The following is a 23,047-nucleotide window of genomic DNA, read 5'->3' as shown; positions in this document are numbered from 1 at the left end:
AAGAGAGCAGCGCAGGGCAGAGAGGAATGGAGGGGCTTGATAAGGAATGAAAAGGCTCGACATCGGGCTTTTGTGCCATAGAAGAAGAAGAAGAAGAAGAAGAAGAAGGGACAGGATGCAAATACTAAGGTACACGAAAAATATTTTATCTACTTATATTTCCAATATCGACTTGGTTTCTTACCACGAAGGTTCCTCACCAAAATGTTGTACGAATTTGCTACTTGTTCAAACAACCTATAATTCCTGTATCAAGGTAAAAAGTATGCATCCTAAGGACCCTCCATATGCAGTCTTCTTTATTCCCAAGTTTATTGCTCTTAGGTCCAATTATTCTCAGTAACACGCTCTTGTCAAAGTACGAGCACCTTATACTGACGTGTCTGTTCAGGCTTAGAACCAATTTCCGCACTCACAGAAAACAAGGACATTTTTTTATACTTTCGCCAATTACGTGGGAAGTGGCTAACAGTCGCCCAGCTGGTCAAGAAATGCCCTACCTTTCAAAAAACCGGATGAATCGTTGCCACGTTCACAAAACACGCCAATGGATCCTGCCCTGAGTCACTTGCATCCAATTCTAGGCCGTAATGCCTTATTTCTTTCCCCCATTTTAATATTATCCCATAATCTGCGACCAGGTCTCCCTTCAACTGGATAAGCATGTGTAATATCCTGAACTGAACGACCACAAACCCTACTCATCTGATAATTCATAAGCAATTGATCACCATACATCTCTCTCTCTCTCTCTCCATGGCCCTTGCAGCAAATTTGTAGACGCTGGAACACGCGCGCGAGGGGCGCCAACCTTAACATGATCTGGCAAGCACACTTCAGTCTGAATCCTCTCCTCTCCGATATTTATTTGTTACCGTCATCTCCTTACGCTCAGTCCTCAACTGACTCCGTGCTGAAGGCATGCCCATCAGGTACTGCACACCCTCTTCTAAACAGATACAGCACTACATAGGTCATTCCCATCTGACGTCACTGTCAAGGCCTGGACCTTCCTGCCCACTGCTTCTACTGGACTCTGAAGTGCAATCCCAGAACCCGAAGACAGCAGATCTCGTTCAACAGTCACGAGCCCAGACCACTGACACTTCAGAAAATGAACGAGCTTCCCTTCAAATGTTTTTATCTCTCTGATGAGGCTAAATCCAACCACAATGCTGTAAAATACTCGTAATTTCCTAATAACTAATCACTAAATAACTGATACAGAGCCTCGTTGTACTCCTATTCTCTCTCTCCAGTATGTGAAAGATGCGAAAGGTATGATCAGGAGTTGATCTGTCATTACATACGTCGAAATCCACACGTAGGTTCCCAATAATTTATCTACATACAGAGTTGACCTTGAAAGAATATTGGATTTTGTGTGACGCTGATGAGAATCATTGTAGCCAGTTCTATCTCTCTCACTGTGAACAGGCAGTATAACAATAGAATTCTTCTACAACGAGGCAATTCTCCCATTCTCCAAATAGTATTCATGAGTATGTGGATGTCAGGATGTAATGTTTCACCTCCTGCTTGAATCATATTTGCCGGATTCAGATCAGTATCTCGCTACTTATATCTCGTCAACTTTTCCATTTCCAATTTCAACCTCAAAAGGATCAGGTTCATCTACTTCCATCTGCCTAACATCACTAACAGTCGTAAGCTTGACCACCGCACCAACTAACTCCTGAAGTCTAAGGTAAAGTCAAAGTTATGTTACGACCTGCGGTCAGTCGGCCAGTCTGCTTTGGAATAAAGTAGCCATCTGGAGCCTAAGGCCAGACCTTATTTCTGTCAGACAGTTGCTGGTTTGTTGATGTGGGACGCTCTCTCTGACGAGAGGACGGGTCTGCCGTTTGCCAGAGTCAAAGTGAGCAGTAATAAGTCTGTTGTCAGTATGTAGAGTTTACACTTTTTTTTTCTGTGGCGCTACAGCCCCAATTTGGGCCTAGGCCTACCTCCATGAAACTCTCCGTTTCACTACGGTTTACTAGATCTTACACATACAGTAGGACTCCTTGGCCGAGTGATCGGCTCGTCGCAAGGCCTCTACCTGTAGACAAACACAGAAAAACGCACACAAACATCCATGCCCTGAGTTGGATTCGAACCCACGATCCCGGCTTCCGAGCGAGCGAATACAGTGCATGCCTTAGACCGCTCGGCTACCGTGACCGGCCTCAGTTTACACTTTACATGTTATTAAATGTATGTATATATAACATATTAAAGGCCTCTGTCCAGGCTCAGTAAAACAGATCATGCCCTATCATTAGTAGCTCCTGCTACAACAGCAGTCTAGTCACTTGAACGGTCACGACTGCCTCCTTCCACGCCCTTTCCAATGCGATGTTCACCAATTATACTATCATTTAATGCTAGTGAAGCAAGATCAAATAAATATATAAGACTCTCGCTTCGATCAGTAGACTTCTCACCTATAAGTTGGACTATACAATACTGGGGTGAATGCTGTGTCTGCTTTCCATTTCAGGGAACTTAACGGGCGAATTCGCTTTATAAACCACTGCTCTTATTCATAGTTCGCAAAAACTCCGAATGTGGCGGCTTCTGGGCTAATCTCGAAGTTGGAAAGATGCAGTACCCCTGGTTATGTCCTCCACGGGAGCGTGAAGAGGCTGTCATCCCCAACACGACCGCCAGCGGGTAGGCATCAATGCTGCATGGAACAGTGCCCTTCTTCCTTCTTTTTGGCCTTGTGTGTACTATACGCTTCAAATGATAGACTTACATTGTGGAAGGCCCCGAGGGGCGTAATCACTTGTGGTCTGCGCCTTCCTTACAATGGCATGGCAATATGACGTGTCAATAAAGTCTACAAATCTACACAGACTCAACTACAATTGTTCTGATGTCAGAATTAATCTCTGGAAAAGGACAGCGTATTCTGTTTCAATGTGGCAAACTGCAAGATAAGTTCAGGTGTGAAACGTTGCCATGCAGACTACGTACGTTATTTAACACATAATATCATATTCGTTAAATATTTTCATGGTGCGGCCATGAGAATTTATGTATTTCGATATCTTACGGTACTCCAACCGAAGCGTCACTGAATTTTTGTGTGCGTTTTAATGTATGCACAAATTACAAGCATACATACTTATACTATTCATATGATTTAGGCCTAAGCCTATTGACTTACTTACCTACCTACCTACCTACCTACCCACCCATCTATGGCACTACAGCCCGTTGTTGGGCCTTGACCGCTTTTTCAGTTTCTTGATATTTTACAGTCAGTAGGACTCTTTGGACGGGGGATCAGCCTGTCGCAAGGCCGCTACGTGCACACAGGACAGCACAAACACAGACATCCATGCCTCAAGTGGGATTCGAACTCATGATCCCAGCGTTCGGGAGAGCGAAGGCAGTTCATGTCTTAGACCGCCCGGCTACTGTGATTGGCGACTACAGAAAATACGCCAAACGATTTCAAACTTTTCAGGAACTAGTAATATGTGTTCATAGTAAAAGAAGAAAGTTAACTTGAGGAATGGGTTATCTGGAAACGTGTAGCACACAATGATACAACAAGTACTGTGTCCGAAACAATTAAAGAAATACACGAACAGGCCAATTACATAACAAAACAGGGCTGAGAAAGGTCTCACCGCCATTAGCACAATTTGTGAACTATTCTTCCATGTGCGGGCCTGTTCGTACCTACATTTTAATCCCAAAAGTCGCTCCACACCTGGACACATCTCAGAATTCCGGTATACTTGGATGCCACTAGCAACACGCAAAGGGGTTGGGGCCTATTTCAATTTAATGTCTCAGCCTTTAATTATAAGGTTCGAGGAACAGCACGCCAACTCAGATCAGTCAGCAAGCTAGAATATCTGTCAACACCCGCAGGCTCCAGTGCACGTACTTTCTTTGCAGCAGAATGTCAAGGAGGCCAACTTGGGGGCATTCTGCTCGCTGCAGTTTAGAAGCAGCTGATGGCCTCTCAACTAGTCAGGAAATTCCCCATAAACGTCAATATACAACAACGAAATCGGCACCATCTTGAAGAATCTAACTCCATTTCACATCTTCATAAACTATTATCATGTATATTGGTCAAAAGTTTAAGTTGTATTTCACAATCGGAAAGTTCTGAGTTCAAGACCGGATACCCTGACTGAGATTTTTCGCAGTGCCCTCAGTTCCTCGAGGGAAACCCCTTGAAGTAGGCTATTACTGCTTTCTTATACTTCTTTCTAATAAAACTTCCACAGTCATCCTACCACTTAGCGCTGCACAGTCCATGCAGCTGAGAAAGCGGGGGTAATTAAACAGACTCAATCCCTTGCACCCTTAACAACCATTCTACACGTTTCACATATTCATAGTGCCTCAACTGTTATAACCCGTATTTCGATTTCTCGTCACGCGTCCCGTCCACTTGAAGTTTGAAGATGTAATCACTCTTAACAGTTAATTACATAAATTACTAACATCCTCGTTGTTTGTCTTTTGCCGTTTCATTACTGCATCTAAACAATATTTTCACATGTTATTTTCCTCAGGCGCACAAAGTGTGATACTGTTACTACTGAAACTGCTCGAGCGAACTAATATCTATGACATGCGGTTCTTACGGCGGTCACTGTTGAAAATTTCTATTTTCTGGAGTGTGACACTGTGTAGTTTGGTACATGTTTACCTACGTCACCATCTTCGGCGTAAACCGATGGTGGCAGTACGTTATTCCGAAACACCGACAAACATCTACCAAGTCACGCGGCGTCACATTCCAGAAAGTGCAATCGAATTTAATAATGTTTGTCCGTATCAGTCCGCTAGTGTGAGCTGGACATGTCGTTTCGTTGGGAAAGGCAATAAATGCATACAGAATTGGGAAGAAACGATCAAAATGGAAGCCCGAGAAAGGTATAATACGAAAACGTAAAGATGCATTTGGGGGGTGGGGGCTATGAAGATTGGAGGTGAATGTAACCGACTCAGGGTCGCGTTCAATAGCGGACTTCAGAGTTAATAGTGCTGAGCTTTCAGGTGGTGCTAAAGAATTATTAGTTACTTTGGAAAATGTAATGTTAGAAGGAAAAAAAAAGCGGCCTCCGTAGTCTAGGGGTAACGTTCCCACCTCATTACTCAAGGTAAGCGAGTTCAAACCCGGCGGAGGTCGTAGAATTTTCAAGGGCGGAAAAATTCAGGAAACAAGTAGATTTACGGCACGTAAAATATCATGTCTCTAGGAGACCTCTAAGCAAAATTAGGCAAGTTTCCCGCCCAAGTAGTCTCCAATGCCTCTGGTAAATGGGGGAAGTATCGAGGTACAGAGGGCCAACCTCGTTGGCTGAACGGGGCTGATAGCACGCACCAATACCGGTAGGGTATGGCGACTGATAGAATATCAAAGGGGGACGTACAACAGACTATTAGTCGCGGTGCATGGGGAAACCCACCCCCTCCAATAATAATAAAGATAATAGAAGGAAAAATAAACGACGCAGCGTTTCTGTAGTCACTGTAGAAGTGTAACAATAGTTCTGACTGTAATAAATGGGTGGCAAGGCCAATAAGCCGCATCCAGAATCGTAAAGAATGCATTTGTAAAATAAAAAGCAGAGCGTATTTCTACTCTTGTTTCTCGTGGACAGTTCGATCAGTCGACCAGAAAGAAATGTGACCGCAGCAAGTTTGTTTGGAGCAGGGACCAGATCCAGGCCGAAGTCAATTTCACGCCACTTACCTACAACTGCTACGTGACAGACGCGTTGTTATTCCTTTTACATCTAGCACAAATTACAAGGTGCTAACAGACATTACAAGGGCCGTGTTGTCATATATACATGTAAGTATACCTCACGTTCATGTGAAACAAAAGAAAACCTCACGAATGCCGGGCACGTTAGTAGGCACATAAAATGTCTGCAGTGTTTGTGTGAGTTAAGCAATTCCTGTAACCTAACAATGTGCAGGTTTGTACGAGATTTAAACGTGCCAGTGAATGCAAAGGATACAGTGTAGAGTCTATAAATGTATACAAAAGTATGCAGTCTACACAACAATATTCTGCAATTAAAGAACAAAGCAGACACTATTGTATCAACATTTGTTTTTATTGACGCTACATCTTTCGACTGGGTCATCATCAGGCGTACAATGATACAAGTCTCAGGTGCTGAATTGCATCTAATTCTTCAATAAGGGTCCATATTGAAAAATTAGATGCGATTCAACACAATTTGTAACACACAAGAGGATGCACCCTATTGAGAAGGAGACAGAAACTTGGAAGAAAACAACCACTATGGAAATATAGGAGCACGTTAANAAGAACAGCCTGTAGTGATAATGGATGTCTTCCCACCGCGGCAGCCCAGGTTCGACCCCGGGTCTGGTCAAGTGGGATTTGTGGTGGACAAAGTGACGCTGGGGCAGGTTTTCTCCAAGTACTTCGGCTTTCCTTGCCAATCTTCATTCCACCAATTGCTCCACAGTCACCCTCACCTATCATCAGGGGCTGGTACAATAGGCCAGAAGTGGCCGCAGTACAAGGGGCTTAGTCCCACCCCACTAGCACTCCTCGGACAGAGCATCGGTGGTTTCATGACGTCTGCCTACACAAGACAACACATCTCTACACGCGTCACGTATGATCAGAAACCTGGATCTCAGCGTTTGTGCGGTGGAAGACATCATATATATNTAACACAAATATTTGTATATTACAGACAACACATGAACAGCGATAAAAACAAGAAGTGGCCGCTGCAGCACCGTAGATATAGGGCATGTACCCTGAAAAATTTTAATTTGAAAAAGAAAGAGAACAAAGATCTTATAGACATTTTAACTTGAATTAGCTAATTAAAAGNTGTATAAAATCTTTGTTAATCTACACGCGTCGATTTGATTTTTAAATTAGCACTTTTTAATTAGCTAATTTAAATTAGCACCAGACAGCACACGTATTAAAGATAAGCAGCGACACACACAGAAAGCGCCTACACTGAACAACACATGAACAGCGATAAAAACAAGAAGTGGCCGCTGCAGCACCGTAGATATAGGGCATGTACCCTGAAAAATTTTAATTTGAAAAAGAAAGAGAACAAAGATCTTATAGACATTTTAACTTGAATTAGCTAATTAAAAGGTGCTAATTTAAAAATCAAATCGACGCGTGTAGATTAAAAAAGATTTTATACAATTAGAAAGACTGAGATTTTTACATTTTTAACAAGCAGTGTAACAGTTACGTGAGTGATACACACCTGATGATGGCCATTTAGGGCCGAAACATGTAGTGTGGAGGAGGAAAAGGAAGAAAAAACTACAATAAAATTGTTGCACTTAAGACGGTATTTGTCCATATATATTGTGTGAGTGTAACAGGATGCTGAAATATAATATTGGAAGACATCACATTCGATGGCGCAACAACTGTGATTGGCATGTTATTTTCTGCACAAAATCTATATGAAAAAGGTCGTGACAAATGTAGAAGAGGATGGGTAAACGAATGTTTACCACCAGGATCCAGTGGTGATGAGGAGTGGAGTATCAGACGTACTTACCGGTCGACCAGCTAGGCTCTGCCACGTGAAGTGAAGGTCGTTGATGTGCGCCGGAACCGGAACCACGAAGTTGAGGGCGTACTCATTAATGACCCCCTCCCTGACGTAGAACAGCTCCGCCTGCAGGCCTGCAACACGTCAGGTGTCTGGATAAGCAATGTGCACCGTGTGACTCAACATTCTCTTCCCCACTTTAGGAATTCAACCTGATTCAATCACGCACAGTAAATCGGGTCTGAAATGAAAACTGCCTTAAATTTTATTTTTCAGAAGTCTCCGAACCTGAGAATATACAGAAAATTAACGGACTGGTAAAGGACTGTAACGGAAAAAAGTACTTGAATATATTTTCTGTCTTCTATTTACGTACTGTTGTTCTCAAATAAGAACGCAGATGGCAGCCGTAAGTGGGGAAGAATTAAGCTCCGACGTAAAAAAACCAGAAGGCCGTGATACAACTCAGGGGGTTATTCGCTGGCTTCCCACCGCGGCGGCTGGGGTTCGAGCCCAGGTTAGGTCATGTGAGATTTGTGGTGGAGAAAGTGGCGCGGGGGCAGGTTTTCTCCGAGTACTTCGGTTTCCCCTGCAAATTATCATTTCATCGACTGCTCCACATTCATTACCATCTATCATCCGGGGCTGGTATAGCAGGCCAAACACTGGCCGGCGTGCCAAATGGGCTCAGTCTCACCCCACCCCAAGAGACTAAAAGAAAAAGCAGAAAGGGTACTGAAAGTTTACACTTCTTAGCAACACAAATATGAAACCTGTGATTTCGAAAACATACGCTGAAATACACGTCTATGGGGAAAGCACATACAGTGAAATTGTTTGTTACGTTGTAGTAAGTACCCTTGCCACAAGAAACAGAAAACGTGGGATCACCGCAATCTGTTATGTGCACGTTTTGCAGTAAATGTATTCGTAATGCCACAGCAACAATGCTCCTTTATAGTCTTGATTTTAAACATGGCATATGAAGAATGCTGGTCATGGTAGCCGAGCGCTCTGGGGCATGTACTGTCTTCCGTTGCTCGGAAGCCGGGATCGTGGGTTCGAATCCCACTCAGGGTATGGATGTCTGGTGTGTGTTTGTGTTGTCATATGCCTGGGTAGAGACTTTGCGACGAGCTGACCACCCGTCCAAGGAGTCCTACCGTCTGTAAAATGAAACTGATAAATCACGCCTATGCTCCACAGTTGAAGAGGAGAGAAACATAATATGAAGAGTACTGAGTGATAATGTAGATGCCATAAAAACACACAAACTTTAATTGACGCTAGTAAGGAGATTGGTCTTGAAGTAAACACAGAGAAAACTAAGTATATGTTGCTGTCTCGTCACCAAAATGCAAGGCAATATCATGACATATAGGTAACAGATGCTTTTAAATGTGGCACAATTCAGATATTTGGGAACAATGATAACAAATCAAAACCTGATTCAGGAGGAAATTAGGAGTAGACTGAAGTCAGGTAATGCTTGCTTACCATTCAGTCCACAACCTTCTGTCTTCTCGTCTGCTGTATATTAGCTTATTAGCTTGATAACTTGTACGTTTCGCCAAGTATAATTAGAATGATCAGATCAATGAGGTTGCAATGGGCATGGACTATAGCACGAATGGGGAAGAAGACGAATGCGTATAGGATACTGGTGGGAAAGCCGGAAGGAAAGAGACACTAGGAAGACCAAGACGAAGGTTGGTGAACAATATTAAAATGGATCTTAGAGAGATGGGATAGCATGGTTTGGATTGATCTGGCTCATGTAAGAGAGCAGTGGAGGGCTCTTGTGGATATGGTAATGAACCTTCGGATTCCATAAAATTCTGGGAAGTTCTTGAGTAGCTGCAGAATTGGCAGCTTCTCAAGAAGGGTTCAGTTCCATGAATGAATGAATGTGAGAGTATGCACCGCTGAACACATTAGTTAGGTAAATAACTGACTGGGAGTGGAAACCCACAAATTAACATTTCCTTTTATCATGAAAAGGACACGTGTCCTGTAGGTTTGATTTCAACAAGAAACACGTGTAGCGTCAGCTCAAATGCTTCTTTAAATTCGTCTCGAATTCCGACGGCAACTACTACAACCTCTCGCAGCTGTGTGAAGGAGCGGGAATCGATCCCGTTGCTAGGCAACGCGGGACCCCCTGCTATCAACAAAACTGAATAGCAGCATGTCTGACCTTATTTTCAGATTTACATTTTACGTGCTTTCTCTCTTTCTGACGAGTAGTCTCTCCTTTTTGTTGTGCGGTTCTGACACGCCACCCAAACGCGAGGATTGGGCAGACGGTAGACGATATAAATTTGGCTGCCATACTTCATGGTCTTAACAGTCAATAACTGACGGCTTGATAACCTATCCCCACTGAGACCCCCCCCCCCCCCGGCAAATACCGGGATAGGGCCACGACCGTTCCTTACAAATCCTTTCAAATTCATATTAATGAACCAGACGCTTTAAATCGAGCTAGCGACAGGGTCGTAAATGAACGTGCAAAAAATGAAAGGCAGTGACCGGCCCCACTGTGATCACTTAACCTCCAGATAAGAAGCCCCTGGTCCACTGGAGAGGAAAGCACGCGGAGCCCGGAGTCATTATGTATATTCTGGAGATATTTCAGAAGTCTTCACTAGGTTTTTATCTGACGCGGAGGACATAATGGCTTTCTTATAGTGATCGACACAAAACCCAGTTTCTATGAGTGACACGACTTTCTACTCGGTAGATGGCATAATATTTGATGAATCCGAACATACCTCATTACTAGCCTACAAAACTGTCAAAATAAATAATTGTGTCATATACTGGTGAACAAGAGCCGGGAGAGAGCAGTCGGTATAGCAACTGGCTACGGGAAGGACGAACCAGGGGTTGGAGTTCGAGTCCCGGAAGGGTCAAGAATTTTCTCTCCTCCAGGTCGTCCACACCGGCTGTGGGGTCCACCCAACCTCCTATCAAATGGGTAGGGTTGGCTCTTTATACCGGGTTAAAGAGGCAGGGGCGTGAAGCTGACCACTCACCTCCAGCTAGTGCCGAGGTCAAGAAAATGTGGATCTACACTTCTACTCCCCCATACGCCTTCATGGCGTAATACATAATTAGTTAAGCACAGGGACAACTCATCAATCTTGACGGCCAATACGCTCTACAGAGTGTACGCTCCCATTAACAGATTTGTGGGCCTAACTTTGCGCTTTATCACAGATTGTAATAGGAATAAAAACTAATTTCGTGTTTCTTCCACACACGCTACATGAATGGCCCATCTCAGTGTCACATATGAGTAACTGCCACAACAGACCAAATTATCAGTCTCTTGTTACAGTCTGTAATTGTCGGCGTGCCGGTCACGGTAGCCGAGCGGTCTAAGGCATGCACTGTCTTCGCTCGCTCGGAAGCCGGGATCGTGGGTTCGAATCCCACTCAGGGCATGGATGTTTGTGCGCGTTTTTCTGGGTTTGTGTACAGATAGAGGCCTTGCGACGAGCTGATCACTCGCCCAAGGAGTCCTACCGAATGTGTAAGATCCAGTAAACCGAAGTGAAAGGGAGAGTTTCATGGAGGTAGGCCTAGGCCCAAATTGGGGCTGTAGCGCCACAGAAAAAAAAATTGTCTGCGTACAAATGAATAAACAGTTTCCGTTTCAGCCAGATACTTAGTGGTTACTGCCTCCCGGATCTCTCTCTGACTGTAGGCGTACACAGTTTCCCATCGCATGAGTATCGAGGGATCCTGTGACAAGAAAAAAGGCCGGATCGTGAAGCTGAATACAATAAGCTATACCGTCGCTCCCGCAATGTGGCTTCATACTGTGGTGCGTAATTAAGCACATATACAAGTTAACCATAACCTAACTGTATAGAAATTACCAAAGAAGACCAAGCCCTAGATGGGAGATCAGGTAACCTGAGTCAAAATGTGACACCGTTAGTTACGGAATCGAGTGAAAGTTCCACATGACGGAAGTTCCATCAACTCATACACTCAAAGGTAAGGTACAAGGTAAAGTTGTTCCTGTGATTAACTAATTAAGCATTAAGCTCTGAAAACTTATCGGGAAGTGGATATATAGATCCACATTTTCTTGACCTCGGCACTAGTTGGAGTTGAGTGGTCAGCTTCACGTCCCGGCCGCTTTACCTCCGGGGAAAGAGCCCGCGGTACCCATTGGACAGGAGGCTGGGTGCTCCCCAGAACCGGTTTGGACGACGTGAAGAGAAAATTCTTGACCCTACCGGGACCCGAACTCAGACCTCTCGGTTTTCCAGCCCGTAGCCAGTCGCTATACTGACTGTGCTATCCCGGGTCCCTAAGTCATACACTCAACAGAATGAAATGTCATTATGACTGCGGTTCCCAGTCTCCTGGGCATTGGAACCGTCTACTTCCCAGGTCATTTCAAAGTCATATATTTCAAGGTTGTCACATGCTATTCATACCAAGATGCCAAGAGGTAATGAACAGACCCTCGTGAAGTTTAAAACCTACTTCTCTTCCAGCAACTCAGATTTATGGCAAATACAAACCATCTTCGGCTTTGTAATCTTCTCCATTCTTCTGCTCATCTGTTCAAAAAACATTTTAATTTCTTGCATCATCGTGAAAATAAAGGAGAACTATCCATTCCAGAGGGAAATCCAAAATGAAAGAGTCCCTTGTAATGCGGCCACTTCTGGCTTATTGTACCAGCCCCAGATGATAGGTAAGGGTGACTGTGGAGCAATTGTGGAATGAAGATGGGCAGGGGAAACCGAAGTACTAGGAGAAAATCTGCCCCAGCGCCACTTTGTCCACCACAAATCCCACTTGACAAGACCCGAGATCGTACACGGGCCGCAGCGGTGGAAAGCCAGCGACTAACCGCTTGAGCTATGGCGCGACCCTCTTTGAACCTAAATACTGTCATTTGTTTCGGAGATCGAAACATACAAACTACAGATGCGACCCGTCCATTATGTCATTCACGGCGTTTGCCTTGTGTAAAGAACGCATAAATGTGTTCTGGAGGCAGATACACTTTCACGTCAATTTGCTAAATGTTACCGACTTGAACCGTGGACCGTTAGTCATTTTTCCGCCCCGTAGTTATTCCGACCGTCTCCTCCTGTTGCCATCGCTCGGGAATTTCATACTGAACACTGGGATTCCAGACGCCAGAACCGTTGCTCCAGCAGTACGAGGAGCCTTAACGCTAAAGGATCAACTTCCGGTGTGTTTATATGTGTCACGCACCAAATTACATTCATGACGAATGAAGTTAACGAGCAAATTAAATATGGGACACGCTTTTATCATTCAATTCCGAATCTTCCCATGTCCTGCTCAAACAAACAAGCTAAAATACGCAACGCTATATTCCAACCTCTGAGAGCCGCGTTAGCACAGTCAGTATAGCAACTGGCTACGGGCTGCACGACCAACAGGTCGGAGTTCGAGCCCCGCTAAAAGGTGAAGTTGTGGCAATAGTTGGAGGTGAGTGGTCAGCTTCACGCCTCCGTCGCCTTTCCCCTGGAGAAAGAACCCCCGGTAACCATTGGATAGGGGGCTGTGTGGTCCCCAGAGCCGGTCTGGACGACGTGGAATAGAGAAAAGTCTTGATCCTTCCGGGAATCGAACTCCGACCCCTCCGTCGTCCAGGCCGCAGTCAGTAGGGTCAAGAATTTTCATTTCTCCATGTCAACCAGGCCGGCTCTGGGGCACACTCAATGTCCTACCGAATGGGTACCGGGGGCTCTTATCCCGGAGGTAAAACGGCCGGGGTATGAAGCTGACCACTCTCCTCCAGCTAGTGCCGAGGTCAAGAAAACGTGGGTCTACACATCCACACCCCCAATTCACCTTTATGACGTAGTGCTGAATTAGTTAAGCACAGGGACAACTTTACCTTTTAACCTTTATAGTTCAGTCTGTTCTATTTGGGTGTGAAATTTCGTCTCCTACTCTAGCAAAATAAAAATATCAAAGAACAAAGTGCTGAGAACAATGTTTGGACCTCTTCACGTGGGCCCTTCAATGTATCAGTACTAGGGTGCAGCAAACCGGGGCGAGAGACCCACGCTGCGGACTTTGATATGAAACTGCGGTTTCAATTAGCTTGATTTTGTTGAGCACCGAGGTAATTACCCGGTACGGCTGTGGTGTCAACAAGGCACTAAGGCAGGTAATTTTTCAGCAAGACAGTGCTCAATTACTTCAGGAGTGGGTGACTGCTCGTAAAAGTAAGTAAGTAAAGTTATCCCTGTAACAGGTCATGGAGGCCCATAGGGTTGTGAGGCGTTAAGGTTCCCACATTATCTAGACAATCGGCTCACAGATGGCAACAAAGCTGTCAGCCCTATGCGCCGGCCGCCCTTTACCCCCAAGAATATTTCTGTCACAGACTGAGTCGAAACCAGGGCCATAGTGCGGCTGGAAGATCAGGTCAATTGAAAAAATCCAATGACATCATCGGGACTTGAACCCGCGACCTTCCACTTTGTAGCATAGCTCCTCTACCAACTAGGCTACCGCGTGCCCGTGTAACTGCTCGTAACCCACAAATATTAATTTTTCTGCTTGTGCTACCTACTTTGGGGGGGGGGGAACTCGCTGAAGCCAAAATACATTATCTGCTTACCACCTGCTTTCAAGCTGCTTTAATGCTCGGCTTATTCTCACACACTGAAGATGGAGGCAACATGTTCCTCTGAAACGTCGGTTGACTTTCAACGGACTACAAGGCGTTACATTAGAGAAGACAGAATTCTTCATAACCACCGCTGTGAGAACCTCAAATCCTATTTTCGCAAACGGTTCAAAGTACAAAATGTTGGTATTCCTAGATGAAAATTAATTAAATATGATTCGAACGTTTTACATTTGGCTGATATGAACCAAAATAATGCTTCTTAACTCTCTGTATATACGGTAAGTTGTAAACCCGTTTTCGAGTAACGAACTCGAAATAAACAACAAAGAAACGTCCGCTGCTAGGCAACAGATTCTTAATAAGTAGGTATATGCAGCAGTTATTGAGCAACGCCTTCGCACACAAATATGTTCCTACAGAAACGACTGGAGCACAACAGAGAACGGTGTTTTCTATGTGGTCCGTCTCGAGGTGTTATAAGGAGAACCGGAGCAGGAGCTAGAGATACCCGTGTGGAGGCGGGGTCAAATACCTCCACCGTGACCCTGTGAGTCGTATCAGGCGACGAAAAGGGAAGTGTCAGGTCTGAGAGAGTAAAATACGGTGGCGAGTCCCATGGGACTCGGACCCAAGAAAGACTGCGCTGGCAAGAGCCAGCAGCATATACCAAAGACAGGCCCGTCCTCTTACCACGGAGGGCGCCCCACAAAAACAAGCCCGAAACTGTCAAACGAGTAAATATCTGGTCATGGGCCATAGATGGGGCTCGACACAAGACTTCCTGACTGACACTGTCAGTCGCAATGTGACTTTGACTTTGAAGAGTTAGGGAGAGTTGTAACGGAGTCTGTGAAGAGAAGCTTAGTCGGTGAAGTTGAGAGTCTGCGGGCAATGAAGTGAGCGCGGAAGCTGAAGAATCTCCACTGTTGGAAGCCGTTACCAGTGAATGACTGGTGAAGCCAAAGCAATTTGAGAAGTCTTTGCTTGTGCTGTAATAATTTGTATAGTGTGGACATCGGCGATAGCGCTATAATTAAGTGCAGTCACAAGTCTTGTGTGAACAATAAATCCAAACTCAAATGCAAACCAAGTTTATTATCACACTCATAAACGTGACAGTACTCTCCAATACAAAATTTAATCAAAATCCAGCCAGTACTTCCCCGACATGAAGCATGGGGACAGACAAGACCTTCCCGTATTGAGCTTTTAGTTGTATACATTTACACTGACGACTAATACACATATATTAAGATTAGAGGAGTGATGCGTGTGGGGCGCGTTAGCAGAAACTGTTAAGAACCACTGCCGGTGAGGTGCTTATGCTCTAAAAGTGACATCCCGGTGACACCCCTGAACACTCTGGAACTTGAATTTCTTCAGACTGGAGTGACGGCAAGGCGTGGGGGTGGGTGAAATCTTTTGTGCATTCAGAACAAGTGCTAAGCCTGCTTTCTTCTCTGCTGTCACACACAAAGTGAAAATGCCAACAATGGAGACGAGCTACATGTTTCTTCAGGTCATTTCAAAGACAGTGCCCTCTCTACCTCAACCCCCTCCTTGCTGATTATTCCAGGTCTCTACCAGGAGCGGCCATTGTTGCAGAGAACAGCTGCACAGCACAAACACAAACACCTTCAGCTGTCCAAATCCACAGAATAAAGATCCATTGAGCAGCACTCCGCGTTCCACAAACTACTTCACACGACTCCAATTATGGAAGTACACTGACGCCTGTGAGCCGGGCGTGCAGCTGTGCCTCATTCTCGCGAAGTCAGATTCCCCAAGACGCATAAGCTTCAAGTTCTCGCGATCTCTAACGGCTCATCGATCAAAATTAAGCACGTCATAATGAGCAGCAACAACAACTGCATCACTATACGAGTATGTATGCAAGCAACAGACAACGTTCATCTAACCTACCGCAGCAGAAACAATTGATTCAAATTCGCAGACAAACTATCGAGATGTAGAAAAAGCGCAGTTATCTTTGGGAAAGCTTTCGTTAATTTCTGCTAATTCCTAAATTATCTGACAAACAAGCAACCAAACTCCGTATCTTGTAGTCCGCAAGCGAACTACACCGACCGAGCGACCGCCGCTTGTCGGCCAAGTTAGTGCCAACTTTTGCGGATAGAGAGTGTCGCGCATCAGATCCCCACGCCCGTTAATGTCGGTTTTCTAGACCGGAGCCGCTATTTCATTGAAAGAGTTCCTCAATTATCTTCACGTGGCTGAGTGGACCCCGTTCCAGACCCACTACTTCTCAGAAAATCTGGTGGCGTCGGGAATTGAACCCCGGACCTCTGCTTCTGTAGCCAGGAGCTCTGACCACTATACCACAGAGGCGGTCGTATTATCTGACCGACATGTACATAAATTATCATGTTCTGTATCTACGTTCACGACATTCCATTTTTGCAAATGAAACTATTTGCAATTGCTTTCATTTTAAACGGTTCATCAAAATGTTTAGGTAAAGAGCCGTTCAAGAGATAAAACTATTTCCGTCTCGCTATGCCATGTGTTTGTTTCAAGAGACAGACGTTCGGCGCGGCAGAACACAGTGTACCTCGATTTATCCACACAACCTGAGATCCGTCTCTTATCTCCGTACAGACCTCCCTATATCGATTTGTACTTAACGACGCCGTCTCAACTGTGGATATTATATACCGCTGAATGGGATCAGGAGATGACAATACTAGACGCCTAAGCGTAGGGGGTTACTATTCTCATTTTCGTGCTAGAAATATAGTGGGTTTGACTCTCGGGCCATAAGATGCCGATCCTGAAATCTTTTGTGAATGTCTTCAGTCCCGTCCGGAAAAATACAATGATAGTAACTACAAGATGACCACGGCCGCATCCTTCATCATAATTCTTATTTCGTCATTCATATTCGGGAGTCGGGGCAGCTCAGCCTGTATAGCGACGCTCAGGGTTCGAATTCCAGCAGGGGCAAGAGTTCAACAGCGTCCAGACCGGATCTGGTGCCCACCTAGCAGCTTTCTATCCATGGATCCCAGGGATAAAGCGGCGGAGTCGTGATGCTAACCACTCAACCCCCATTCAGTACCAAGATCGAGAATGGTGGAGCCATACCTCCACTCCCATGTCTTCATGGCATAGTGTTTAACTAATGAAGCACAGGGGCAACTTTACCTTTACCAATAATATTCGCCCTCCAACTCGAACCTACGTGGCTGAGTAATAAGGATGATTATGATAAACTGTGATTACAGGGCGATTTGAAAGCACTATACCATTAGTCTAAAAATCTTAGTAGACACTGGCAGGGTCTCATTCGAGGTTCGACCAGGACTCCTTCCCAGAAAGTCAGGTGCGATTCATTCATTCATCAGTAATCTGTCAGACGACAGGTCCACAGTCTCTTCCAAAAACAGTTCCTCCACTTAATGCGATCTTCTGTTTTTGGAAAGAGGCTATCCAGGAAAAGTGATAATGTGGTAGTTTTCCGTTTGCTTTCCACATCGCAGTACAGCAGCCGTTCAAACCACTCTGGTCACGCCTGTTGCTATACGAACTTGAACCATCTCGAGCATCATTTGTTCTGTGCTTCAAGTCGCTACTGATGACGCTGCTTCCGGCATCAGTTTCAGGTGCGATATCACGATATCAAATTGCTCTCCTGTACTCCAAGACAAAGTACCGAGGCCTGCTTCAAATTCAGTAACATGCACGAACAATGCAACGTCTCATTATGGGCAATCTACGACATTTCGAACACGCCAACTTGTCCTCATTTTTTTAACGTATCCGAGAAGCAAAATGTGTTTACAGAACATAAACATACCCGCATCTTGTGCATGAAGTACTGTCTACACGTCAACAGTGCGAAATTGTGAGGTTATGTAGGAACGACTCCTACTCGAGTCAGAATTGTATATTGTTCGCAGCTGTAAATATCACTCATGGATTCTTGTGATCTTTCGTAACAAGCTTCTTTTTACGGCGAGTTCTTAGCCCCAAGCCCAACCACCAAGCCGGAGAACCACCCCCTGTTGGCTATCCGTGACTGTTTATTCAATATATTCGACACAAATCATTATTAATAACAAGAACATTATTAATTAGCATTATTAAGTCGTAGTAGTAGTACTAGTAGTAGTAGTAGTCGTGGTGGTGGTGGTGGTTTATCTCTGAGAAGACTTCCTTACTTAAACACTCATTCTAGTTGTCACATTTGTTGGATATACTCGTAATAGCAAAGGAGCAAGCTTACGTCCGCTAACATGTATCTTTAGTGCACGCATGAGTAGGTATTTGTTGGACAGCCTGTAGCTAAGCCTCTTGAAGGAAGTCGAGAAGAAACACCACGATATGAACGCATGAGGACCAAGGGGGACTGGCCATGATTTCACGCCAATTATAAGCGAATCCAAACACATATACTATAGTCGTTATGGCAGAAAATATAGTGCACGACTAAAAAAACGCACTGTTTTGTAAACTGCGTTGAAACACTCGTCCAACTTAGAATAAACCATTGAAAAAACAACGTAAGCGGCCAATACTGACAGTTTATAGAAGTGTTTCTCAACCGTCGGGCCTTGGCATCAATTATAACGCGCCCTCGTCTTAAAGAAAAAAGAATTTACCGGGCCGCGGGTCTGACAAAGTTGAGACCCACTGGTCTATAGGACGAAACAAAATCACCATCAGTGTTATGACGCAAAAATACAGTGTAATCTAAAGCAAACGAGAGAATGTCGGACTTCGAAGCAAGTATTTACTACTGCCTTTCCTTTCCTTTGACCCCAATCATAAGAAACCATTTCCATATTACAGCTTACAGGTCTCACTGCATCTGTGCCTAAGCACCAAGCTTGAAGAGAAGACGGACAAAAGGCAGCGAGGTTACAGTACGGTGTTCGAGTTCTTCAGCAGAAAGGGCCATCTTTCACAGACCTTTTCCTATTAAGGGGCGAGAAGCTGACAGTCGCTCAAATAATTAAGAAATTTGAATGACTTGAGGTTCTCACAGCAGTGGCTATGAAGAGCTTTTTCTATCTCCTAGAATATAACGCCGTGTAGTCTGTTGAAAATCGTCCGACGTTTCTGAGGAACATGTTGCTTCCATCTTAAAGGTCAAAGAATAAGGCATGCAAGAAACCAGCATGAAACAGGTAGCAACCAGAGCTTATTCTTCGATCCGGAAGATGGCGAGGCATGTTTCTCCGAAACATCGGTTGACTTTCAACAAACCTCACGGAGTTATATAACACTGAAGACAGACCTCTTCAATCAAGAAATTCTCCGCCATTTTATGTTTCCGACGGTTCATCGTTCTGTTAACTGTCTACGGTCATAGTAAGTAAAGTAAAGCTATCCCTGTAACAGGCCGTGGAGGCCAATAGGGTTGTGAGACGTCGAGGGTCGCACACTATCTAGACAATCGGCTCAAAGATGGCGGTAATGCTGTCAGCCTTATGCGCCGGCCGCTCTTTAGCCCCGCAGGAAGATTCCTGGTACTCATTTCTGTTAGAGGCTGAGTCGAACCCAGGGCCAAAGTGCGGCTGAAAGGATTAGGTCAGTTGAAAAAAATCCAATTACCTCATCGGGACTTGAATACGCGACCTTCCTGCTTGTAGCTTAGCCCCTCAACCAACTACGCTACTGCATGCCCAGTCTACAGTCACAGAAACTTTATTTCTGTCAGATACAGTCAGTTCCACCACGTGTTTCGGCCACTGAATGACCATCAAGTGAAAATTACACATGAGATAATACAAAAACTACTAAAGTTACAAAAGCTTATAGTATTATTTTTTATTATTATTTTTAGTGGGAACTTGGTACTGAGGCCACTACTGGCCTATTGTGTACCAGCACCAGATGATATATTATCATGGTGATTCTGGAGCAACTGGTGGAATGAAGATTGGCAGGAAAAACTGAAATACTCGGATAAAACCGGTCCCAGCGCCACTTTCTTCACCACGTATCCCACATGATCAGACACGGCCTCGAACCCGGGCCGCCGCGGTGGGAAGTCAGCGACTAACCGCCTGAGCTACAGCGCGGCCGAAGATCAGTAAGTAAAGTTTACTATTTCACTCCTACATCGCGTTTCATGCCAGATCCGTGCTGAGAGAACAGTACCCTTTCCTAGTTAGAAAACGTGTTCATACGAGCCCATCATTGATCCTTGAGCCAGATGAATCCATTCCATAACTGACCTCCCTATTTCTTTAATACTGGTTTAAATATTATTCTCTCGTCCATGCCCAGATTTTAAAATTGGTTCCCCTCTTCAGGTTTTCCGATTGTAATTCTATTTCTCACATTTCTCATGACATCCGCATGCTTCCTTCATCGAACCATGGCTTATGATTCTTCAATTCATAACAACTTAAGATTCTCTTTGGATGAAATTTTGTTATTCTCTGTAATAGTTTCCCAAGCTCTATTAATATCCACCTTAGTGTCTTAAGTATTCCAAAGCTGCGAACCTATTTGAGATTTCAACACGATACCTTCGACCTCGTTTAATTTCTTGAGACTGAACTTCTCCATATGAATTCTATGGGTTGTTTGTTTACTCTCTGCCAGTCTCTCCCTAACTTTTCCACCACCAGATAGTAGTCAGTATCACAATCTGCTGCCTTGAACGATCGCACATCAAGTATGCTTGTATGCCGTCTCCTATTTATCAAAATATGGTAAATCTGGTTTTTGCGTCTTTCCATCAGATGTCCAAGTAAATTTATGAATGTTACGATATGGGAACATTGTACTTTTGAGGGTAGCTGCGAATATATTGAACATGCAGTCGCTGACAGTCGACAAGTTGTGGTCGTCCAGCTTTGGGGTTGGGCGCGGGGCTAACAAATCCTCAGCGTAAAAAAATAAGGTTGTTACGAAAGATCACAAGAAGCCTCATATTTGGACGGATTCTTTAGATTTTTGATCAGGAAAGAAAAAAGATACTTTAACTTGTTTTCTGCCCTTCACACGTAAAAATAAATTAGTCTATTACACTGTTAGACCAAAGTTAAAAATGTACTAGCTACTAGTCATTTTTATTTTGACTAGTAGAGTTGCGTATTTTTCGGATCCCGGCTGCCGTGAAAAAGGTACGACAAAACAATAACCCTACTGATTTATTAATGTGGAAATGATGTGCGTTTTACAACAAATGGGGTTGTGACAGTGTTGTGATGGATCCCAATGGAAATATATCCAATGACTGAATGAGAGATATGTCTTCGTCTCTCTTTATCTATGCCTGTACAGGAACAAACACGGTGTGTGTTCCTTTGATAGTGAAGCTCATACTGTCTTGCTACCGGTGACAACCTCACACTCGTGTAACTCCATTTTTCGACTCAGTTCAATGACTAGGTCGCTTTGTGCCTTACCAACATTCGATGCACACCTATGCATCTGTGTAGCGGCATGTTCACACAATTCAAATAATAAAGAATGGCAGTATCTCTCAAGCAGCACTTCTTACTTCTGTCTACACACTACAGGACGCGGAGAAAAGTCAGGGTTACTACGGCGCGGCAGCTCCACAGAGTAAACACGTAAAGAAGGCGTTGAGGTATATACCCATGCATTCTTCTTATCGAAAGTCGGGATTTAGTGAATAGCATTCATGCTTCATAATCGGAAGGTCCCTGATCGAGTCCCAGAAACGCAGTTTCCCACTACGAGCGAGATTTTCCGTGGCTTTCCTCAGAACATCTATGCAAAATATAGCAAATGAAGCCAGGAATGATTCCTTTCACATCTTTTCCAGTGCACTATTCGCCATTATACTCCATTCAAAGCTATGTAACTCTCACAGTTGAAACGCGTCGTGAAATAATCAATTTTTGTTTCCTTTTCCTGGACACTAGACTGAGAGGAGGAGTCACCACTAAGCTCCGATGCTGGAGCAACGCTCCCTGAGACTAATTGCAAATGACCCTGGGAGTACCCAAGGGCCGTTCTGGACGTTCTGGTGTAAAAAAGTACCCATGTCCCCACTGGGATTCGAACCTCATCTGAGCAGGCTGAAGTCAGTCAGTTTACTGACCTACTATGGCTTACTTTCTAGCCAGCAAATTCCATAAATAACAAATTAAAGCATTTTTATCTAAGAAATTTTAGGACATAGGGATAACCCATGCTGTCAGCCATGGATACGTTGGAGCTTCACTGGCAAAAGAGAGAGAGTATAGGTAAAGGTACACTGGCAGTTGTATGGAAAGGAACCTAGTTACCCGATGACTAGGAGGCTCGGTGGATCCCAGAGCCAATCTGGACGTGGTGACAAATGAACCTCAATCGTTCATCCCTTAGCCAATCCCGTTACTGAGATTCCCAGTCACAGAGAAGGGGGAGTCAGTAAATACGTCACAAATGGTTTTCTATGTGTATCGCTAAGTAGCAGCACAGCCCAGCTTCATGACAGGCTAGAAGCGCATGCGCATTTGTCAGTAGTAAGAATGGCGACCGTGCTTGAGGTGAGTACTACCGAAATGTAGCGTTCTGTTGTGCGTTTTCTGTGGGGGTGAGGACTCACTGCAAGAAATATTCATAAAAAAATGTTTTCTGTTTACGGTGGGGAGTGTTTGTCGCGGAAAGCGGTTCCACCTTGGTGGTCAACGTTTCGCTGACGACGAGGTTTAAACGGATGTGCGGAAGGGGCTGAGACTTCCACGCTGCGAGTCTCAACGCACTGGTAAAGTGATGGGCCAAGTGTGTCAATGTTCGGCAAATGTTTTTTACAGGTTTTACGTTTTATATCCATTTGTGGCCTATTTACTGATTCTCCCTCGTATCATTCCACGTGTATCAGATATATAACAACAGAAGTAAACAAAGGATA

General features: G+C 44.4%; 1 protein-coding gene across 3 annotated transcripts in view; it reads right to left on the bottom strand.

Moving 5' to 3' along the window:
• The window catches only part of LOC111867938 (tyrosine-protein kinase Dnt), a 223,892-nt gene that overhangs the window by 80,424 nt on the left and 120,421 nt on the right, over nt 1-23,047 (bottom strand). For all 3 annotated transcript variants that reach the window (XR_002843425.2, XR_002843426.2, XM_023858173.2), the window contains exon 2: nt 7,566-7,693. Coding sequence is in view for 1 of the 3 variants with exons in the window: in XM_023858173.2 (XP_023713941.1) it covers nt 7,566-7,693 (128 nt within the window). In the remaining 2 variants the exon portion in view is untranslated. The remainder of the gene's footprint in view (nt 1-7,565; nt 7,694-23,047) is intronic.

The sequence above is a fragment of the Cryptotermes secundus genome, unplaced genomic scaffold, assembly GCF_002891405.2.
Source record: "Cryptotermes secundus unplaced genomic scaffold, Csec_1.0 scaffold267, whole genome shotgun sequence".
Taxonomy (NCBI): domain Eukaryota; kingdom Metazoa; phylum Arthropoda; class Insecta; order Blattodea; family Kalotermitidae; genus Cryptotermes; species Cryptotermes secundus.
Note: the sequence above shows the minus strand (reverse complement) of the source record. Positions and strands in the feature narration are given on the sequence as shown.